The following is a 21,349-nucleotide window of genomic DNA, read 5'->3' as shown; positions in this document are numbered from 1 at the left end:
GACTCTTGAATATTAATGTGAGCTTAGGGAGATGCTCTGCTCTCTGTGGCACAAGCTTCTTGTACTTTATCAGTAAGAACTGGTTTGTGGCCCCCTCAGCACACAGAAAGATGGACATTTTCTAAAACTTGATTCACATTTGATTCATCATTGCAGATACTCACTAATTATAATATCTAAGATTACTGCACATATTTTTGTAGAAGATATTTTGAATTAAGTGTGACTGTTCAGTGTGGATGCTGATATAACTTTAGCTATCCTTTATCAGTAATGTGATAAAACTTTTGTTATCTTTTATTTATTTCTTTTTTTGAAATATATGAATCATATTCCGTTTTCTCTCACACTCCAACAGTATGTATCCTGTATACTCAGGGAGTGGAGTCAAAGCAGTGGCGTGAGGTGAGTTAATGATAAATGCCTTGATATGATATGCTTTGCACACAGATGTTGTTCTATGCCTAATGGAATAACATTGGAAATCCTTGAAAAACTTTAGATCTTTAAATGACAATATTCACTGCTTGTGATATGTTGTTTTGGCAGTGTAGAGTTATCATTAATGTGCAATCAAGCAGAAATTAGTTATTTGATTAATTCCGAAATGTATTTGAAATCCGTATTATTTGAGTAATTCCACAATTTCACACCAACAACTGTTTCTAATGTGAATGTCAATCTTGGATCATGAGAACTTATGGCCTTTCAGGCTTGCCAGGGCCTTATCAACACCTTCACATTTCCTGAGACCACACAGAGCATGGAGTACCCTGTGTTGTGATTGTTATTCTATTTGTTGCCAACTTGTCTCCTGATCATTTACAATCCCTCACATTCATTAGCTATTATTCACTGCTGTACTCACTACTTTTTATAAATGTTTTTTGTAAATGAATAGGACAAAATAAAAAAGCAAGCAATGGGTCAAGCACTGTGGTCTTGAGTCTGAGGTCTTGGATGGAGAGGTAATCCACCTCTCCAGGATGAATCTGTGGATGAGGCTGGGGATATTTGTCACTCTGGATCTTCTATTAGCATTCTTTAGCACTATTCGGACGGGACTAGTTTTACGTGGGGACGTGGGTGTAAAGTAATTATTACCAGAGCTTCTCTGTGATTTTAGTCCCGTCCGAATGTGCCACCTCGGTAATCATTACGGACAATGTCAGTAAAGATTACGGCGACTTTTACCTTCTGTAAAAAGGTCCGGAAAAATTACCTCAGGTAATACTAATCCCGTCCGAATAGACCCGCTGTAAATATGTATGGTAAAATTCCGTCATTTCCTGTTTAAAAGTAGTTTTTGGCACGTTTTGCAAGCATGGAGGTGCGTAAAGCGAGTTACCCCTCCCACTTCTGCTAGTTTTACTGAGATGTCTTGTCCCGTGCGAATTGGCCAATTAATATTACAGACGTCCTGAGGTAAAATTGCATTACTCCACGTCCCCACGTAAAACTAGTCCCGTTCGAATACTGCTTTAGTTGGTAAAGTGCCTAGCTTCACAGGCTTGCTTACCTCTTCTCAGTGGGAACAATGGGGTGGGTAACCAACGGGTGGGTAGATGAATGTCCCAGTTGTTCATTGCTACTGTGGTATGACCTGAAAAATCCATTTTCTCGATTAAAGCATTCCACTTGTCTATTGAACAGACGATAATAACCTGAGGATAAACTGACATTGATGTTAAATTAATGAAAAATATGGAAGGTTGTCCTGTCCAGTATAATATCCTCTGGATTACAAGAGTGTCTGAATATCTCAGTGATTACTCATTTATTTCCATGGCTTTAGCAGAGGGGGTAGATGGCAGGACTTGAAAAGCAATTAATGATGTCATTGCTCCTACTTCAAACAAGGAGATCCATGTTAAAATTGATGGGGATTTGTGATATGTAGAAAACCTCATGGTAAGATTCAAGACTGTTTGTAAACAGTACAAACCATGACATGCCATATAAAGGTAAAGAAATGAGCTTGTATTTCTTGTATGTTGAAGCCAGAGTACTCCTGAGATAGGCTCCCCATGACCCGAGAAATTTGGATAAGTGGTAGAAAATGAATGAATGAATGAATGAAATAATGAATGAAACCAGAGTTTGAACTGCTTGAGTTTTCTTTTGGTCAGGGGAATAGATGATTTCCATGAAGGATGTTCTGCTGATTTGGGTTCATCCTGTTGTTCCCCTAATAGTGTTGTCCATGATCTCCTGACAAGGGCTACTAAATCATTGAGGATGAATAAGTCCACTAAATTGTTCTTCCTGTGGACCTTCATATAGCCAGGCATGAGCTTTTGTGCACTTGAATCCTTGTCAGTATGTGAGTGTGAATTTAAATCATGCAAAGACAAGGGTCTCTGGGCATAATGAGGATTGATCCTTTTTGCTGACTTAACATACCTGAGATTTCTGTCATCTACGTGGATTAGAAATAGATAATCTTCACCTTCTAATTTTATGTCTCCATTGTCCATTCAGTGTGGTTTTAATGGCTAACAGCTTCCTTATTTTTGACATCATAGTTTCTTTCAGCTTGTGTGTCTGGGAGTAAAAAGCACAGAGATATAGCCTTAGAGAATTTCCATGACAGAGAAAGCTCTTATTGCACTTTCACATGCATCCACCTCCATGATGAAGGGCAACAAAGGGTCAGGATGGTGGAGTACCGATGGAATTCACATTTCCCAAGTTTAATGAAGAGGTAGTTGTCTACACATTTTTACAATCCTTGAAAAACATGTTTTAACATGCTTCTTTTCTGAAAGAGAGAAGATTAGTATGTAGTCTGTGTAAGCAATTTCAAGTGGATTTGGGAATTCTCAGAGGACTGTAGTAAAACATAGCTTGAAATAGTGGGAGGAAGGAGACGTTGCAAATATATGGCTTCTTTGACATGTTCCTCTATGGCTTTGGTTTCTGGAACTTAAAGGAGTACAGTATGTTCTGCTGCATGAAGCTGTGGAGCAAGTTAGGCAGTATCAGGAGCAATGTGCCATCTGCCAGGGTTCAGTATGTTTAGAATGTTCTTCTTGTCATCAATATCTGTGAAGTATGTCATGGGAGAGAGACATAAAATGCTCATTTTATATCTTGTAATATGTGAATTGTCATATTAACAGTGACATGAAATTGGCAACGAGTAGACAAAAGTAGACTGTAGGGAAATGAACACTTACAGTATGATGATTTGATGTTAAGTATCAAATATAATAAGTAGAAGTATAATTTAAATCAAGAATGAAACCTTTCTGTTTTCATAGATGAATGCAGACACAACAACTACAGCAAGTTGCTCTAGCTCTATTGTGTCTCATCGTCGTCACCTGATACTCACAGTTCTCAGATTAAATTGGGATTAGGTGTTCTTTGTTTGTAGATTCCCAGAGATAAAACATCATGTAATCATGTAGTATCTGCACTACTACATTAAACAGACAAGAAATCACAATCAGTGATACTTTGTGAGTATGCCAGTGGGAGGATCTCTGTGCACAGCTCTCTTCAAGCTATTTCACAGGTTTGTTAAGATTGGATTTAGATCTGGGCTCTGACGGGACCATTCTTTACCAGAATGACTTACAAAAGTGCTTTTGTAACACTAAATCTAACATTTACCCTCATCCTACTACACAGTTTTTGACAAGAATGGAGATGTGTGCAGGAATTAATTATTCACCAGGGTTAGGGTTAGGCGAAACAATATTCAAAAACCATTACTGTACTCCAGAAAATAAACAATCAGCACTCAGAAGATCTGTGAGCAATTGCATTTGGAGGAAACCACTGACATGGGTTTAAATATAGACTGTGTATGCTGGGAATTGGTTTTCTAGGATTATAAGGCAGTTATGACACTAGAACAGGTAGGACAGTCTCTAGGAATAGCGTTAGGCTAAACTTTCATAGGTGAAGAGCAGGTAAGGAGTTAGTATAGCAACATAAACAAAGAGTTTATTGCTTAAATATTATAAACTGATGGGTAATAAGTCTTTCTTTAAAGATGGCTAGTGACAGCTGCTCAGACAGCCAGTGGAAGTTCACTGCAATATTCCAGATTCATACCATCATCTGGGTGCCAGGACAGAGAATAGTCCTGATGTTTTTCTTTATTTTATATTGAAGAATGGTGGGTCAAGTTGAGCCATGCTTCCATTTTGATTTCATGAGGTCATGCAGTCTCTACTTTGTCTCACTTTTCTTCAGCTGTGGCCATCATACACATCATTATACACATCAACTGCCATTGATCTTGCTGCTGAATATTAATGTCTTAACCCTCAGCCCTGCACCAGTGATTGACTGTTGAGATGATTGTACACATTCTAATAGTGATTAGCATTAAAATCAATTGACCTTTAGCCAATGCATTTCCTGTGGAGAATTCAACCTATCCCACTTGATGGCTAAGCAAAAATGAGCCCATGAGTATGAGAATGTATATTGGCTAGGAACATATTGCCATGATAAGAATATGAGTTTAACACTTATTGTGTGCTTATAGTCTATAGAATATAATAGTAATTGAATTGTATTCTATCTTATAACAGTACTCTTAACATAACATCCTACGGACAGCTTGATTCTTTTTAGAGATGGCAGTGCAAATTTAATACAAAAACAAGTTTATTTATTTTTTTTAGGTCAACCTTGTATACTATGGTTTACTAGGTACGCTATGCAAGAGGAGGTTTTGTGATAGCAGCAATCAGTCAGTAGGAGCTTTTAAGCTGTGTGGGAATGATAAAGCCAGGTTTCCCCTCTTTGGGTGAAAGGAGGTTTGTCCAGACAGGAGTAGATACTGTCAGTGTTCTCTCTGTGGCACCGAAACTCCTTAATTATACCGCTTTAGCTCAGAGACAGGATGACATGTCCACAGCCCACAAAGTCCCATATTTTCATCCAACATTCACAGTTTTGTATCTCTTCTGTTACTCTACCACTAATGATTAAAGCTCTGTGAACTACAGACTGCCTGACAGACCAGATGTTCTTCCATATATTTTGTTCTATTCTTTTCATATATTTTATGCCGCTATATCAAACATGTTTTCAATGTAGTAGAGTCTAGAAATTATCCTACTGCAATAATATTGCTATCTTTTCTCATTTGTCCCTTTTTTTTATAAACTCAGCTCCCATGAATAGCAATAACATTACAAAGAATTTTCTTTTCATTACAAATTATGGTCTGGCTTTTGTAAAGGCATGGCTGTCATGGGTGAGATAATTCAGTGTTTATATAAAAATACAATTTCCTTTAGGTGAAAACGTGTACAACAATTTGGTAATGTGTTATATGAAGGATTTCTATATAAGACATACTAAAAAAACCTACATAAAATCTTATATTATTTTGTATAGCATATTCATTATTCAATATTCATGAATCTTTAACTCATGATTCATTAGACAAAAAATAGATCTGTATATGCCACATTTTTTAAAATGAACTTCAACCTAACAGTGTAAGTCATTAAATTACATTTACATAAAGAATTGTGTAATTCCTGTCTAATTTTAATGTGTATTGTAACACAACGTGTATCTGATATGAATTTACCAGTGGAAAGTAAATTTGGATGGGACATTTAGAATGTGGGGGTACACAGAAAAAAGTGCTATAGTAACTATCATTAAATGTATGTGGTATTATATGAAGTCATTGACATTAGAACCTGAATGAATCCTTGATATATCCAAGACTGCATTGTTTTTTCTTTTCTGTCATGATCAAATGTACACAGCAGTTAACGAGTGTCTTGACTGAAAGAATATATTTTACAATTTTGAAATGAAAGAATTTTATCTGAACCACTGTGAAACTGTATTGCATCATCAGTATTATTATCATCATTATGCCATGCTATAATTTACATGCCCCTTAAATTATAGTACTCAGTTCCGCTGACTGTTTATTTAAACTGAATGTGGGGGAGATCAACGTGTCTGTTTTTCCTTACAGAATGAAGGAATATAAGTTAGGACATACTGAAAGGTCCTTTGGTTTTACTGTTTAGTTTTTTATAAGTTCGATCTTTTATCTGTTCTTTTTTCCTTTTTTCTTTTTTCACTTACCTGCACAGTTGTAATAGCAAACTCCACAAGGCTTTTATATTCATACATTTCCTTTAAAATACCACATCATTGGAAGTAGCACAACTGCTTTTTATTTTGGCTGTTCAAATGTGAGGGGTGTCACTGAAACTAATAACGAATGTGCAAGCATTTGTTTTTAACAAGTAAAATGACACAGAATGACACATATTATAGTCATTTAACATATGAATACTTTAAGAAAGTTAATAATATTCAACTTAGGGCAGTGGTTGCTAAAGCACTTAAGGCTCTGAGTTGTTGATCGGCATATTGGGGTTCAAGCCTCTGTTGGGCCCTTGAGTGATGCCCTTAACCCTTGTTGCATCTTCTACTAATTGTCATGGCTACATAATGAATTCAAATCATTTTCATTTTATTTCATGGAGATCTCAATTTTTACAAAATACATTTTGCCAGTTTCTTGAAAAATATACCCTTTCTCCACACGGTGTGTTAAATATTGAAAAATCGTATTATAAGTTGTATTATATATTATATGCTTTCTTTAACAGCACTTTTAGTAAATTAAAGGCTCAGAGCAGAGACAGAGTTATGTTATCATTTTAATAATATCTAGGATTTATATGTCCTAACAAGCTCTGCCTCTTTCACACATCAACCCTTTAACTGTCCAATCAATCTGGATGCATCCGCAGACTCTCTGTCTACTATGTCAAGCTTTCGTATGGGCAACATTGAAATTCTAGCATTATTGTGATATCAATTTGGAAAATTTCTGCTATGGAACAGTGCAACAGTGTATGCATCTACAAATGAATAAGTGAATCAGTATGTAGATTTTTTAAGAAAGGAAATCATGCATATCAGCACTATGCTTAGTGTCTTAACAAAATGTGAAATTTACACTTGCTTATACACTGAAAATATCCCTCACAACAGGAGGTTCTTGCCAGTTTTGCAGTACAGTAAGTCCACTCAAATAAGCAGGACCATGTTTCTAACATGTCACCTAATGCTTGCATGATTTATGTACATGACGTACAAATGAAGAATGTCACTGTATTATTACTGACAGTGCATGCGGAATAACAAAAATACAGTACATTTGAGTAAAAAAGGATAAGCAAATTGACCTGCAATTAATAGAATTAATAGAAGTATACATGTTCATTTCTTCTGTGATGTGAAAAACTGAAATAAAAATTTCATGTGACACAGCTTTTATCTGACACATCAACAAACTTCAAGCATTCAGATGAGAAGAAAATTGGACGCCACAGTGACATTACCAAGAACAGGGCATCTCTCTAAAACTGAGAAACGGGCAAGAAGAAAACTGTAGTGACACTCTGTGACAGTTAAGGAGATACTGGAATATTTAGTAACCACTGGGGATTTCTGGGATATGAGCTGGGGTGGCTAGCTAAAAAAAAAAATCCCCCACCAAAATCACCCCAAACCCTCTGGCAAGAAGTGTTACTGATTATTTGATTAGACGTAATTCTAAAAGATGTGAAAAAAAACAAAACACATACCTATGGAGAAGCAAGGTGGTGGCAGCATCATGCAATTGGCCTGCTTCTCTGTAGCTAGGAGTGTTATCTAGATAATCATGTATACAGCTGAAGATGAAGAAAAATTATACCTTCAAGCACAATAATAATGACCCAATGCATACATCTAATTCAACAAAGGAATGGCTTCAGAGGAAGAAGATCAAAGTTTTAGAATGGTCCATTGAAAATTTGTGATATGACTTGAACCAGCAGATAATTTACTCGATCTCAAGCATTTTTCAAATAATTTCAAATTCCAATAATTTCAAATTGGAATAAAATATATCAAGATTGTATATATTACAGTCACCTAAACAGCCAAACAAGATTGTTATACTACAGGCAGAAGGTGTTAAAATGTTAAAGGGTGTATGAAATTCTGCACCAAGTTATTGTATTTAAGTTCTTTCTTTTTCTTGTCTAAAATTTTTCTTGCCTGAAATTTGTTTACCTTTTGTGAAATTTGTTGGTTACTATACCATACCATAGTAACGGTGGAAAATAGTTGACATAATTTATCAGTTCTCCTTCTCTTTGTGAAGCATGTGCTCTGTGGCCTTTTAGACCAAGCCAATTGTTATTTTGATAGGTTTTCTGGTTTGACCTAAATGCCTTTACATTTACATTTATGGCATTTGGCAATGCCCTTATCTAGAGTGACATACAAAAGTGCTTAATAGTCACTATCAATGAATACAGTGATAAGTGACCACTATCAATGAATACATTGATAGTGTTATTTTGATTTTTTTGATGCTCATCACCTGCCCCTTGCCCGTTGTTTGACTACATATTCGGATTACTTCTTTGTCCTGTTTAATAAAATCAGTGAGTACCTGTCCTTGCATCCTCAGCTGCATCCTTAAACATCCTAATCAACGCTGAAAAGGTTGCAGTAACAAGAAACGATCATTTTGCCATGGCCATCACACTCTCTGGATTTTTGCCATATTGAAAATCTGTTTACTGAATTGATCCAAGATTTCTGTATAAATGACATGACAACAAAGGAACTAATGTTGTTCTGCACATTAGAGGCTTTTTGAATATTTGAAACGCTTCAAAATTATTTATTTACTTTACTTACTTAAATTCTATTTGTGCACTACTTACTCTATAAAAATGACTTCAAGACTAGCATTACTGTTTAATTATAACAGTATGACATTGATTATTAACATAGATAAACCTTGAAATGTTATGTTTAATAATTAGTTATCTTTTAAATGATTGAAAAATAGTCATTTAATACATTTTCTTTAAAACTGATAAAACTGTCATTCACTTGGTATTTTAAGGGATTTTGCTTAAATAACTGCATTCCCACCCTATGAGTTTGCATGGAGTAAAGCAATGTTTCGGATAAAGTGGTAGAAAATGAGTGAGTGAGTGAGTGAGTGAGTGAGAGTGAGTAAAGCAATGTTAATAATTTCTAAGAAAAATGTTTGACCAGCCCAAAATGTCCCTATGTACACATCAGAAAAGTTTCTCAAAATTACAAAAAGCAACAAATTCAATTAAATCAAATTAAATGAGACAGTTTCATATAGAAATGTCAAAAAAATTTAGGTGCAGATCTGAAACTATTTAATTCCTCCATTGTTTATAATTAACATTAGTTTAAAGGGTAGCTGTTAATTAATGATTTTTTAAATAACCCCACAGGGCTATAAAAGTGTTCTGACCATAACAGGAGTCAATAGTAAAACTTGGGTTATTAGGCTGTGAAGACATTTATCTTCATTTAAAGGGAAATGAGATTATGCGTATGAGGCCAGGAAATAAAACAGGGGAAACAGGGTAACAAAATGACAACAAGACAATAATTCCAATGGGTAAGTGCATGTAGCGAGAGAATACATATTGAAATGATGAATGGAGCTGAGTGGCAGCAGGCTTATGCAGGTGGCATGGGTGGGCTTAGGTGGGATCCTCTCCCAGAAATGAAGAAGTGTTCTGTGCTGATAGCTTTCACAGAGCTGAATCTGGGTATGTTGAGTTGCTATTAGACCTGCCATCCTTGCCATTCTGGGTTTTTCAGACATGAATACCTATTGTCAATGGAGCTGTCTCACTTACCCCAGCTTAGTCAAACAGCAGGCAGCGGTGGTCACACAGACATCTCCCATATCATTGTCACCTCAAATGCCAAAATGACATCGATATATTAAACATCATTTTGTAATGTTTACATGTTTTGCATAAATAATATAAAAATATAAATGTAGAAATTCTGAACCTCCTGGAAACCATGGCACAAAGTCTCAATTAAATAGTAATCAAACTGAGCTACCCTTAGGTATTCAGGCAATGGGTTATTTTATTAAGCAGTTGAAGAGTGCTTCATTACAGGCCGAATAAATAATAAATGAGAAACACTATTAGAATATGTCAAACCATATTGACTTAGTTCATAGTTTACAGAGTGAAATTATACAGGATATTCTAATGAATAGCTCCAAGCTGCCTCACAATCTGCAGTGTAAGAAGCCTGTCATCCGGTTCCCGTCAGACCTTTCGGGTTCAGTGCTCCATTTTCAACCCTCTGCCTCAACTATATTGAAAACCTCTGACTTGGAGTTCACACTCTCACTGTACACTAATACTTGTGAGGGATACTTTATTTATGCACGTCTGAAGAGCTGCTTCTTTAAATTGAATTATTCATAGTAAACACAATTAGACGAGGGAATGAAGTGCCATCTTTTGGCAAGCTGCTTCTTAGGTTAGAGCAGAACACCCTCTACTCTTCCTCACTCTCTTCCCCCTGAAGACAGAGATCACAGAATTTAGTGCTCTGGGCTGTGACAAGCCTCTGTGTTCTCATAACAGCTGAGTGTCCTTTGTAGCCTGATGACTGAAGGGATAGTTTTAGATGTGGCACTTTGAGTTTGCCTTACATTTGCTGTTAGTGCCACTCACTGTCTATTGTACAATGTAGATATTAGTAGATATCAATGCCCTAGAAATATTCTTTTCATTAGCAAGTGGTGTTAACACAAATGCAGAACTTTTGGAGAGAACTTTATAGTTTGATATATTAATAATAATAATGACACTATTGTAAATTTCATTAGTGCTCCAAATATCTGTATCTGTATCACCCCTACTGCTGTGTCCTTGGAAACACTGGAAAACATTAGAAAAAACACCTTATGGCAGGGCACAATCACACACACACACACACACACACACACACACACACACACACACACACACACACACACACACACACACACACACACACACACACACACACACACACACACACACACACATTCACACACTACAGACAATTTAGAGATGCCAATCAGCCTACAACACATGTCTTTGGACTGGGGAGAAAACCGGATTGCATGGAGGAAACCCCTGAGACTCTGGCCAAACATGGAAAATCAAGGCAGAGGCAGGAATTCAAACCCCAACCTTGGAGGTGCGTGGCAAACATGCTAAGCCACCTAATTTAAACCACTGCGATCCTAGCCAGGCAGATACTAAAGATGCAGAGCCACACATTCAAGTTAAAGATCATTGCTCTCTCTCTCTCTCTCTCTCTCTCTCTCTCTCTCAGTTTGGGAGGACTGAAGTGATTGACAACACACTCAACCCAGACTTTGTGAGGAAATTCATTCTGGACTATTTTTTTGAAGAGAAGCAAAGTCTGCGTTTTGACATGTAAGCAAATCTTTCTTTCTTTCTTTCTTTCTTTCTTTCTTTCTTTCTTTCTTTCTTTCTTTCTTTCTTTCTTTCTTTCTTTCTTTCTTTCTTTCTTTCTTTCTTTCTTTCTTTCTTTCTTTCTTTCTTTCTTTCTTTCTTTCTTTCTTTCTTTCTTTCTTTCTTTCTTTCTTTCTTTCTTTGCTCTTGGCCATTATCAGTGTACAGTATATACTGGACACATCTTAATTGCTATGTGTAGAAGACAAAGTCAAGTTGATAATATGAATGATAAATATTTTAAATGCGTTTTGTCCCCACTTTCGTCACCAGTTTTCAGCAAAAGAGAGTGACACTTGTTCACAACCTCACCCATCATTCCTTCTCACTTTGTTAGCCCTAAATAGCTTTTTCGCAGTTGAAGGGGCAAAGCACATACACTGACCAGAGGTGTGCAATTTAATTGCAAACCTCAGAGACTTGTCTCTGAATCTCACTACAGTAGGTCTCAGGGGGGAGAATTTTTCTTAACAAGGCACGTATGGTCATGGCCGGATGTCCTTCTGCGCTATTGAATCTGACTCAACTTTTTAATATTGTGAGTTATTAATGCTCATCTCTCAGGGATTCAGTGACTAATATAATGGCTTAATAAGAGGACTTCGAAGTCTGAGTGAGGGCATTAGAATAGATCTGTAGATATCACGCTTCTCCACATTGTGATTCTATGGATCCTGCCATTAGTTTTAATTATAAGCAGGCACAGCTCAGGTCCTAAGAGGAATTAAACTTGGACTCATCTGTATGATGGACTCAATATACTGTCATTAGTGAGGTACAAATAATAGCTACAATAAGCGAATACCCAGAACCTGTAAATGATTATATAATTACGATATAAAAGTTAAATAATTTGTTCTCCAACATATTGTATTTAAGCTGAAGCCATTACAAAAGTGAATGTGAGATGAACAATGGATGTGTTTTAATATAAAGGATTTCTACATCATGATAATTCAAACAGATCATAGAGAATCATAATGAAAAAAGCAAACCTACATGTTTAATACATGTTGGACATTTCATATTCACTCTGAACCCACTAATGGCACACACAGGCTTCATATCTGGATACAGTTTCCCCTGTGAAACACTCAAAAAAAAAAAAAAAATCACAGTAATCCAGGATGTTAGTGATCTATATATGAAAGCCAATATTTTTAACTCCCTGATTTCAGATATGACATTGATTCCAAAAGTCCTGAACTGGCCAAGCATGTAAGTTTGTGAGATACTTCTGCATGTGTGTGTGTGTGTGCTTGTTGATTAACAAGGAATCAGAATGCACTTAATCCCCTCTGTGCATCAAATATTGACCACATTTATTTTAACATGCATGCTCTTTCTCATTTTAACTTTGGTTTTATGCAAATGAGAATTACTCATCCACCTGCTTTTAAACCATAATAACACCGCTATGTGCACAAAGATTAATGTCTTTTGGATCAGTGTCTATTAACTAATGAAGTAACATCTGCTCATCGCTATTAACCAGTTCTTCCCTACTGATGGGAATTCATTTTGAATGTGTGGTTAGCATATTTTATGTGTGCCTACGATGCACACATAATGTGAAAGTTCATTTCTAAAGGAAATGAAATGCTCCATATTTAGATGCCCTTATCAAAGCTTTCAGAGCTTGTTGTTAAAGAATCATTTTTATTTCACATTGCCAGACCAAAGATAAAAAAGGTGAATATGAAACTTAAAACATTCAACAATTTAGACACTTTAATAGTATCATAGATGTGGAAGCTTTGATAGTTTATTTTTCACCCCTGAATATTATTTAAGGATTTATTTAACCTCTGCCACTGGTTTGCATATCACCAAAACATGTTCATTTCCATTTTTATTTCAGATTATGTTATATTATTTGGTATTCAGTGTGTAAATGGATTATCGAGGGTGGTGGTTCATCCCCACTCCCCGTCCTATCTTCCTTTCTCTCTCCTGCTTTCACTCTCTTTTCTTTCCACCATCTCTTATACCTGACTATAGCAGTCTTGTTTTCTTTTTTTCTTCATTTTTATCCTTTCTGTTACATGATTTACTCTGTTATTATTGCTAATGACGGTGCCTGCCCGTTCTCCCTCCTGGAAGCCCTCCGAATTCAACGTACGTGGATGCCTTCCTTGACTTCATTCGCTGTACATCACATTTCTTGGTAAAATGCTGCTCTGACTCAGTGTGCTCCCTCTTCACTCCATTTCCTGTTTTCTGGATTTGCCTCCGGTCCTTGTTTTTTTTTTTTCTTTTCTTTTTTTTTTTCATGCTAAACCCTCTGCAGGACTTCCTGGGTCAGACCTTCTGCACTCTGGGTGAGATAGTGGGATCTCCAGCCAGTCGACTGGAAAAGCCTCTGGGGTAAGATGCTAATGCACGAAGCACTATGCTGCACAATGGCAGAAGCTATATCAGTTATATTATGTACTGAAATGAATTTGTGGAACAGACAAAGTGGCCTTCGTTAATACACAGTGCAGGAGAAAAAATAGCTATTCATACATTCACCATTTTTACAATTAATGTCCTTCATTTTCATAAAAGTTTTTATATATTAAATTTAATTTAACATTTAAAATTTACATATAAAATTTAATATAAGTAAAGAAAAAAGAAACAAAAGTACATAACATAAAACCAAGTATATAACCATTCATCCAACACAGTTAATAATGAAATACAATGAATAATAATAATAATTGCAGTAATAATAATAATTACAGTAAAAATAATAATTAAAAGGAAAAAAAATCAAGTTATCCAAAAGAAATATGTTTTAGAAAAGATTTAAAGGCACTAAGAGACTATGCTTCTCTAAGATGGTAGTGAGTTCCAAAGGAAAATGCTCAGAGTAATCATTCATAGTATGTGAATAAATCTGAGGAACAGAAAGACCAGACTTGTATAAGCAGAGATCACGTCTGGACTGTAACGGGTCAAATCAAATCAAATCAAATTTTATTTGTCACATACACATACATATAGAGTACGACATTGAAACTTTTTTATTTATCTACCTCCTTTTGGTTAATAAATAAAAAAGTTTCAACTATATAACAACTAAATTTTGAGGAGACAAACCAAGCAAAGCCTTATTTGAAAGCACGAAGATTGTAAAATCAACATGAAATGACTTGATGCCAGTGCATGGGCTACAAAATAGGACTGATGTAACCATTTGTCCTGGAATTAGTCAGGCTGAATTTTGCACATACTACAATTTATTTATTGTAGACTTTAGACACACCTGCAAGGAGCACAGTGCAATAATCAGTGTGAGAAAAAATACAAAAGTACCGATCGGCTTTTCAGCCACAGAGAATGATAATATACTGTAAGGTGTAATCTTGCAATATTTCTGAGAAGAAAGAAGGATGTTTTCACAGTATTCTGCACATGAGGATCAAACTCAAAGGGCAAACACATCAAATATAACTCCTGCAATGTTTTGAAACTCCAAATCAGAGCCATTCACCTAGAGAAACAGAGACAAGTCTGAGAGAATAAGCAGGAAACGTGGAGTAGTAAGAATGAATTTTATGAATTTGTCTAGATAGAAGCACAGTTTATTCAAGATGTTAAATCGCATATAATTAGCATGTATGAGTGAATTTATAAATGAGCATTTAAAGTGGGCTGCCTGCTGCACGTTACTGAATATGAAAATTAAATATATACCACAGTGCTGTGGAATTCTTAATTCTTTATTCTAACAGAGTAGCTCTGAACGTAAAGCCGGCTGTAAAACCAACTACAGGTTTACATTAATGGACTCAGTCCAATCAGTCCGATCTCTAACCCTAGTGTGTTATAGGAACTTTAAGAGTAACAATTAAGAGATAATAACTGCTTTGTTTTTAATCAAGGAGAAATGATCTAATCATTGATATGATCAGCTTTCATTTACCAGGTGTTTATTTATCATTCATGAAAGTCAACAGTTTGTAAGAGTCTGTAGGTTTTCTACCAGTTTATGATTTTATGATTCATTTTTTTGTTTTATTGACATCAACGGAGAGAATAAAGAAAGCTTTTTTAAGGGAAATGCCTGGTTATAGCTGTATAAATGACACTGAAACAAGGATCTAACTTCTCTTGTGAATGTCCACAACATTGAATGTAACTAAAGATGGTTAAAAAGTATGAAATTTTCTAGTCTAGAGAAGTAGTACTCTAGAGATGGGCTATTCAATCATATTGCAAATGATAAGATTTCATTAAAGCCAAATTGGAAGAGCACTTGATGAACCCAAGGTGAACTGATTGAACAAGTGGGTACCAGTGAGACTGTTGCCTGGTTAGGATGAAAACCAGCAGCCACACCAGCCCTTTGTGGACAAAATTGAGGACTTCTGGTCTTCAAGAATAAAGGTCTGCAAGTATAAAATCTTTTTTGACTTGAATCACCTCTCAGTAAAGACAGATGGTGCTGCTTATGGGTTTATATTTATTCCTGTCAGAGAGATATGATTCCTACAGTACCCTATGATAAAACAAAAACAAAAACTTGTACCTTTATACTAAAAACTGCTGCATCACAGAAATCTATTTCACGTAATGTAAAAAGAACAGCCCAGAATAATAGAGCAGAGCAAAGCAGAGAGATCCAATTCAGGAAAATGAACAAATACAGTATAATACGTTGTACAATACACTTACAAAATCATATTCTCAATATGATATTTTTCCCTAGATTTTATTTTAATCATACAAAAAAATACCAAAATGACAATAAAACATTTGTTCCTTATACGTTCATTAAATGTTCTGTACTGATTGAGGCTTACTGTTTTCCCCAGCAATAGAGTGGCTTTTGACTTGCTTCTGTTTCATTGTGGACTGCTAAAAGATGTTGGCTTAACGCGTTACAATCTGCAGTCTGTGTTCACGGTTTAGATAAGTGTGAATGTTAACTTACACAACCAGAGCCATCCACTCTACAATTAGACATCCGAGCAGCTGTTTATGCTCCCAGCAGTCATGCTCATGGCTAAAAGAAGGAAACATGAAGACGCAGTGGTCAAGAACAACATTTTGAGGTTGATTCAAAATAAATTTCTGGTTTATTACAGATTAATAAAAAAAAAAAAAAACATGTATCACTTGAAATTATTTACTGAATGGACTTTTAGTTATTCGGTATTGTTTTGAGCATGAGAGAAGATGAGGTGTTGCAAAGGGGTTTTAATTGACTGTAAGTGACTGAAAACATAAGCAGTTTTATATTTTGTACTAAAATGCACACAAAAAGGAACGAGAGAGAGAGAGAGGGGGGGGGTAAGAGAAAGAGCATACTTGCTGAGAGAGAGAGAGAGAGGGGGGGGGAGAGAAAGAGCATACTTGCTGAGAGAGAGAGAGAGAGAGAGAGAGAGAGAGAGAGAGAGAGAGAGAGAGAGAGAGAGAGAGAGAGAGAGAGAGAGAGAGAGAGAGATTGTCAAGATTGTATCAAATAAATTTATTTGATTTCCAAATTGTAACAGCATTGTAAATAATTCCTAAAAACTCCACAACACTATAATATTGGACCATCTCAATCAGCTCTCTGTATAATATATCACTGGGAAGAATTCTGGCTGACAACATACTGACACCAGTGACTCAATTTCTGGTGAGATTATTTTCTAAGTTAGTCACTGGACATCTAAAATATTTAATTTATCATATGTCATATACATTTGTTAGCTTAATCACATGCATTTCTGTCATGACACTGTAAGCAGGATTGTAGGCAAGCTAGTACATTTTTTAAAAACACTTATAGAACGGACATAGAAGCCTTTACTATCGCCACATATACATTACAGCACAGTGGAATTCTTTTCTTCACATACCCCAACTGAGGAGGTTGGGGTCAGAGTGCAGGGGCAGCTATGATACAGCGCCCCTGGAGCAGGGAGGGTTGAGGGCCTTGCTCAAGGGCCCAGCAGTGGCAGCTTGGCTGTGCTGGGCCTTGAACCCCAATCGTCCAATCAACAACCCAGAGCCTTAACCAGTTGAGCCACCACTTAGATTCTAACAATTTGTATATAGAATTTTAAATAAAGCTGAAAGCTAATCATTTGAAAGATACAACAATGATAACAAGCTACTTACAAATGTTTTTTCACTATTTTTATTATTTTTTTGTCAAGAGGCTTCCGAATATATGTTACTTCTAATAAGGCAACATAGGTGTTCATGCTCCTTGGATTTGGCAGTGCATTTTGGCATTTTTAGGGAGCAAATGTTCAAGTGCTCAGATTTTGTGATAGAGACTTGTGAAGGCCATTGTAAAATGGCAGATTCCCTGATCAGTGCTCTGACTAAGGATCTACGGAGCTGACTGAACACTCAATAATTTATCTTTGGTAGCAGCTTGACATCTATTTACTAAAACTGTGATTTTAAGATGGTTAACTTCTCCCAGGTGACTTATAAGATAGGTTGATATACACAGTGTTAATGTGTTTTCATCTTTTAAAATATTTGCTTTCTCAGTACTTCTATCATAAATGATTTAGGGAATACTGTATATCAAGTTTGATCTCACAAAAGAGGCTCAGCAGCTTCAAACTGTCACTGTCAAGTAAAAGAACAAAATGTTTTTAGGTATGTCTTTCTAAGGCAGAAATAATTTAATTGTCAACATTTCCTGCCATCAGAATACAACGTGTCAGTTGTGAAAAAAGAAGATAGTGATTTTATTTTTCCTAGCAAGTTTGGCTGGATAAATCACAGAAACATCATGCTAACCTAGCCAGCAACTAAATTAGCTAATATTAGTAATAAGCACACATTTTTCACTAATGTTTATATATTTTGACAGCTTGCTTCTGTTAAATAATGCACTGAGGATAGACAAATCAAATTGCGAACAAATTAGAGTCATATTTGTGAAATTTGATGAGAGCCAGCTAGCTAAGTGCTAATGTTACTGCCAGTATAGAATTTCTTTTACAGTAGAAGTGAGTCATACTGTAGGTGCAGCTTAGTAACTGAATGATCAGAGATCGTGGGCAAGGTCAAAGCACAACAGCAACTGAGGTAAATAAAAATTTGATGGAAAAGTTATATGAATGTCTGCAAGGGTATGGTATTGTTTGTGTGTATGTTAGTGTGTCTGAGTGTGTTTGTCTCAACTGATCGAATGCAGTAGTCAATTCTGTCAAACTCTAGCTAGGAATGTGTGAAATCCCTTCATCTGTTGGAGTGCGATTGGGTGCGGTGGGAGAGACTGAAGAGCCTTACAGGAGTTTAAGAGCTTTGCAGAGGATTTCAGCCTCAGTGCCACAACATTCTGTACAGATCCTCCTAGTGCCCAGCCATATCTCTTGTTTGTTTGGACGAGGAAAGTGTGCGCTCTGTATGTGTCTACTGTTTGCTTGTGTGTGTGTGTGTGTGTGTGTGTGTGTGTGTGTGTGTGTGTGTGTGTTTGTGTAAGTGCCTTAAAGCAAATAAATTAAGGGGAAGAAAGAGCATCTGGAGCCTTGTGCACATCTGTTAGCTTTGTCTAAATGAGCCTTCTTGCAGTACATTGAATGACCTGTTTTCCTGAAGTATACTGTATCAGTCAGCTTTCTATCTCATCATTCAAACACACACTAAACTTGAATGACCTGGCCTATATCAGAAGTGTTTTTCTTAATTAAATATAATCAGGATTATCATGCACCCAGAAACACTTTAAAGCACTCTAATGCTGAAAATGCTTTTTACAGAACTTTTACAGAAATTTGGCCTCCAAAAAAAGAGAGAAAAAGTGTAAAATTCTCCCAACACACACACACACAAACCCATACACACAAACAAACCCACACACACAAACACAAACACAAACATACACACACACACACACACACACACACACACACACACACACACACACACACACACACACACACACACACACACACACACACACACACACACACACACACACACACACACACACACAGTGTATTCTTTATTGGTGTCTGTTTGTGTTGTTTGTTTATTATTGTATATGATGAATTATAGGGTAGAATTTTGGCCTCTGTTTCTGCAAGAAGTTGAAAAGTGCTGGACAACTCTATTGTGTACTAAATTGGCACGGGAATAATAAAGGGGGATAGCACTGTTGTTGCTGTCATCTCAGCTAAATTTCCCTTCCTTACATCTCTATTTCTCTATAATTTGAGCTAGTCAATTTTTTTTTTTCTTTTTTGCAAACTAGCACTCTGCTGTCCAGATTTTCTGTGCAAATGTATCTTAGATTAGTGGGGTCTAATCCTAACACTCACAGATAGTATGAGACATGTATAAAGTATGTTGTTCTTCACAGTTATATTGCTATTGTTTTAAGAATCTACTTGCTACTAGCTTTTGTAAATCAGCTTATCTGCTGAAAGGATTAATGCATATCTAAATTCATCTAAGTCACTGTTTCTCAAACAAAAGTTTCATATGGCTCAAGGCAGATATTAATGTCATACAGCAATGATAGGAGTGGGAGAGTCAACACATTTTGTCTTCTGAGTGCTTCAGATGCTGCAGATTTTTTGGGGAAATAAAGTTTTTTTTTGTTTACAGTAAAATGAAAAATGAAAGGAAACTTAATCATTTTTTAAATTGTAAGTTTGTTTCTAATAAATTGGAAGCGTCCCTACTGAGTAGATAATTAACAGCTGTTCATCAGCCACATTATTACTTATCTACATCCTGGTTTTGACATTTGGCATGAAAAGCCAGTTGATAAGCGTGAACAGTCATGAAATTGTCATGAAAACAGTCATGAAACTGTTCTGAAATGAAGACGATCTTGAACACAGGCCCTTTAATTTTCTCAGGTGATGTACACCCAATTCATTGACTCCAGTGTGCTGCCCAGTTTCTGTAGTAATTGCTTTTATGTAGGGACCTCTTGTCAAAGGAAAGTCCCCATCTATGGTAAGGTTTATGTGTTGGCTATTGCAATGCATCACAGCACCATTGATGGTGTCTTGCTGGAGGCAAGGTGCCTTCATCCGCCACAGGATGCCAAATTGAAATTGGTCTCTCTAAAGATTGCCTTTGGGTAGCAATCGCTCCAGCAAAAAGAGTGAGGAGCTACATGCTTTAGCACTAAGGCCACCTCGCGTGCAGTAGAGGGCTGATGATTACAGAGTGAGCTTGAGTAAGCCAGGAATTCTTCCCAAGGTAATATCATTCAATTTTGTTAAGCAATTAATTGATTTTGGAGCTTTGAACCTGATGATCATTTCCTGTTATGGCCAGTACAGGACCTATTGTACTTTGTGGATTCGACAGCTACCAGATTATCAGATCAACTGTTTTTCATTGTGGAGGAAATATGTACTGTACTGGCCCAATGGGGAAAGATGTGAACACCACACTTTACAACCCATGAGCTTTATTTTGTTATATGATACTTTTAGCATTATTTATCTGCATTGCATTCCAATGCATTCCAGTTACTCCTAAAGTGTGTTTGTTTCTTGAGAAATTGTGGCATATATTATCCAAATGATTTTCACCACACCACCTCTTGTGGTTTATTGATAAAAACCATAGACGACCTCCTGACACATTTTAAAGACGACTAAATTGTTCCATGTGATCACAAACGTATAAAAAAATTAAATACACTTAAATACACACTAACAATACTGCATTAATGTTTATAAGCACTGTATTACCATTCTAACCTAGGGAAAGGACCTATATAATACAGTATATTACGGATATATACAGATTATATAAACCAGCAATGAATGCATATGTCATTAGTGTTCTGTGCATAGACTAGTTTTTAATTTTCAATCAGGATCCCATTTAATGCAAAAACATAGCTGATAAGTGATAACTGTTTCAGTGCTTTATGGATTTTTAGAGATGTGCTTCATAATTCAAAAGACATTTTAAGTTTATATATTTGCTTTCATTATGTGAATATCTAACGTCTCAGATTATTTAACTAAAGTACACAATTGTTTATATAGTCTGAATTGCAAGAAAAACAACAACCTTGCATTACTTCTGGCACACGTGTTACTCTT

General features: G+C 36.1%; 1 protein-coding gene across 2 annotated transcripts in view; it reads left to right on the top strand.

Moving 5' to 3' along the window:
• cpne5a (copine Va) overlaps positions 1-21,349 on the top strand; it is a 75,920-nt gene that overhangs the window by 14,655 nt on the left and 39,916 nt on the right. Inside the window, exons 3-7 of one of the 2 annotated variants that reach the window (XM_027167577.2) lie at positions 359-405; positions 11,188-11,291; positions 12,509-12,548; positions 13,434-13,448; positions 13,621-13,697. In XM_027167577.2, the coding sequence (XP_027023378.1) occupies positions 359-405; positions 11,188-11,291; positions 12,509-12,548; positions 13,434-13,448; positions 13,621-13,697 (283 nt within the window). The remainder of the gene's footprint in view (positions 1-358; positions 406-11,187; positions 11,292-12,508; positions 12,549-13,433; positions 13,449-13,620; positions 13,698-21,349) is intronic. The other variant, XM_047800288.1, reaches the window with a different exon arrangement.

The sequence above is a fragment of the Tachysurus fulvidraco genome, chromosome 14 (genome assembly GCF_022655615.1).
Source record: "Tachysurus fulvidraco isolate hzauxx_2018 chromosome 14, HZAU_PFXX_2.0, whole genome shotgun sequence".
NCBI classification, from domain to species: Eukaryota; Metazoa; Chordata; class Actinopteri; order Siluriformes; family Bagridae; genus Tachysurus; species Tachysurus fulvidraco.
Note: the sequence above shows the minus strand (reverse complement) of the source record. Positions and strands in the feature narration are given on the sequence as shown.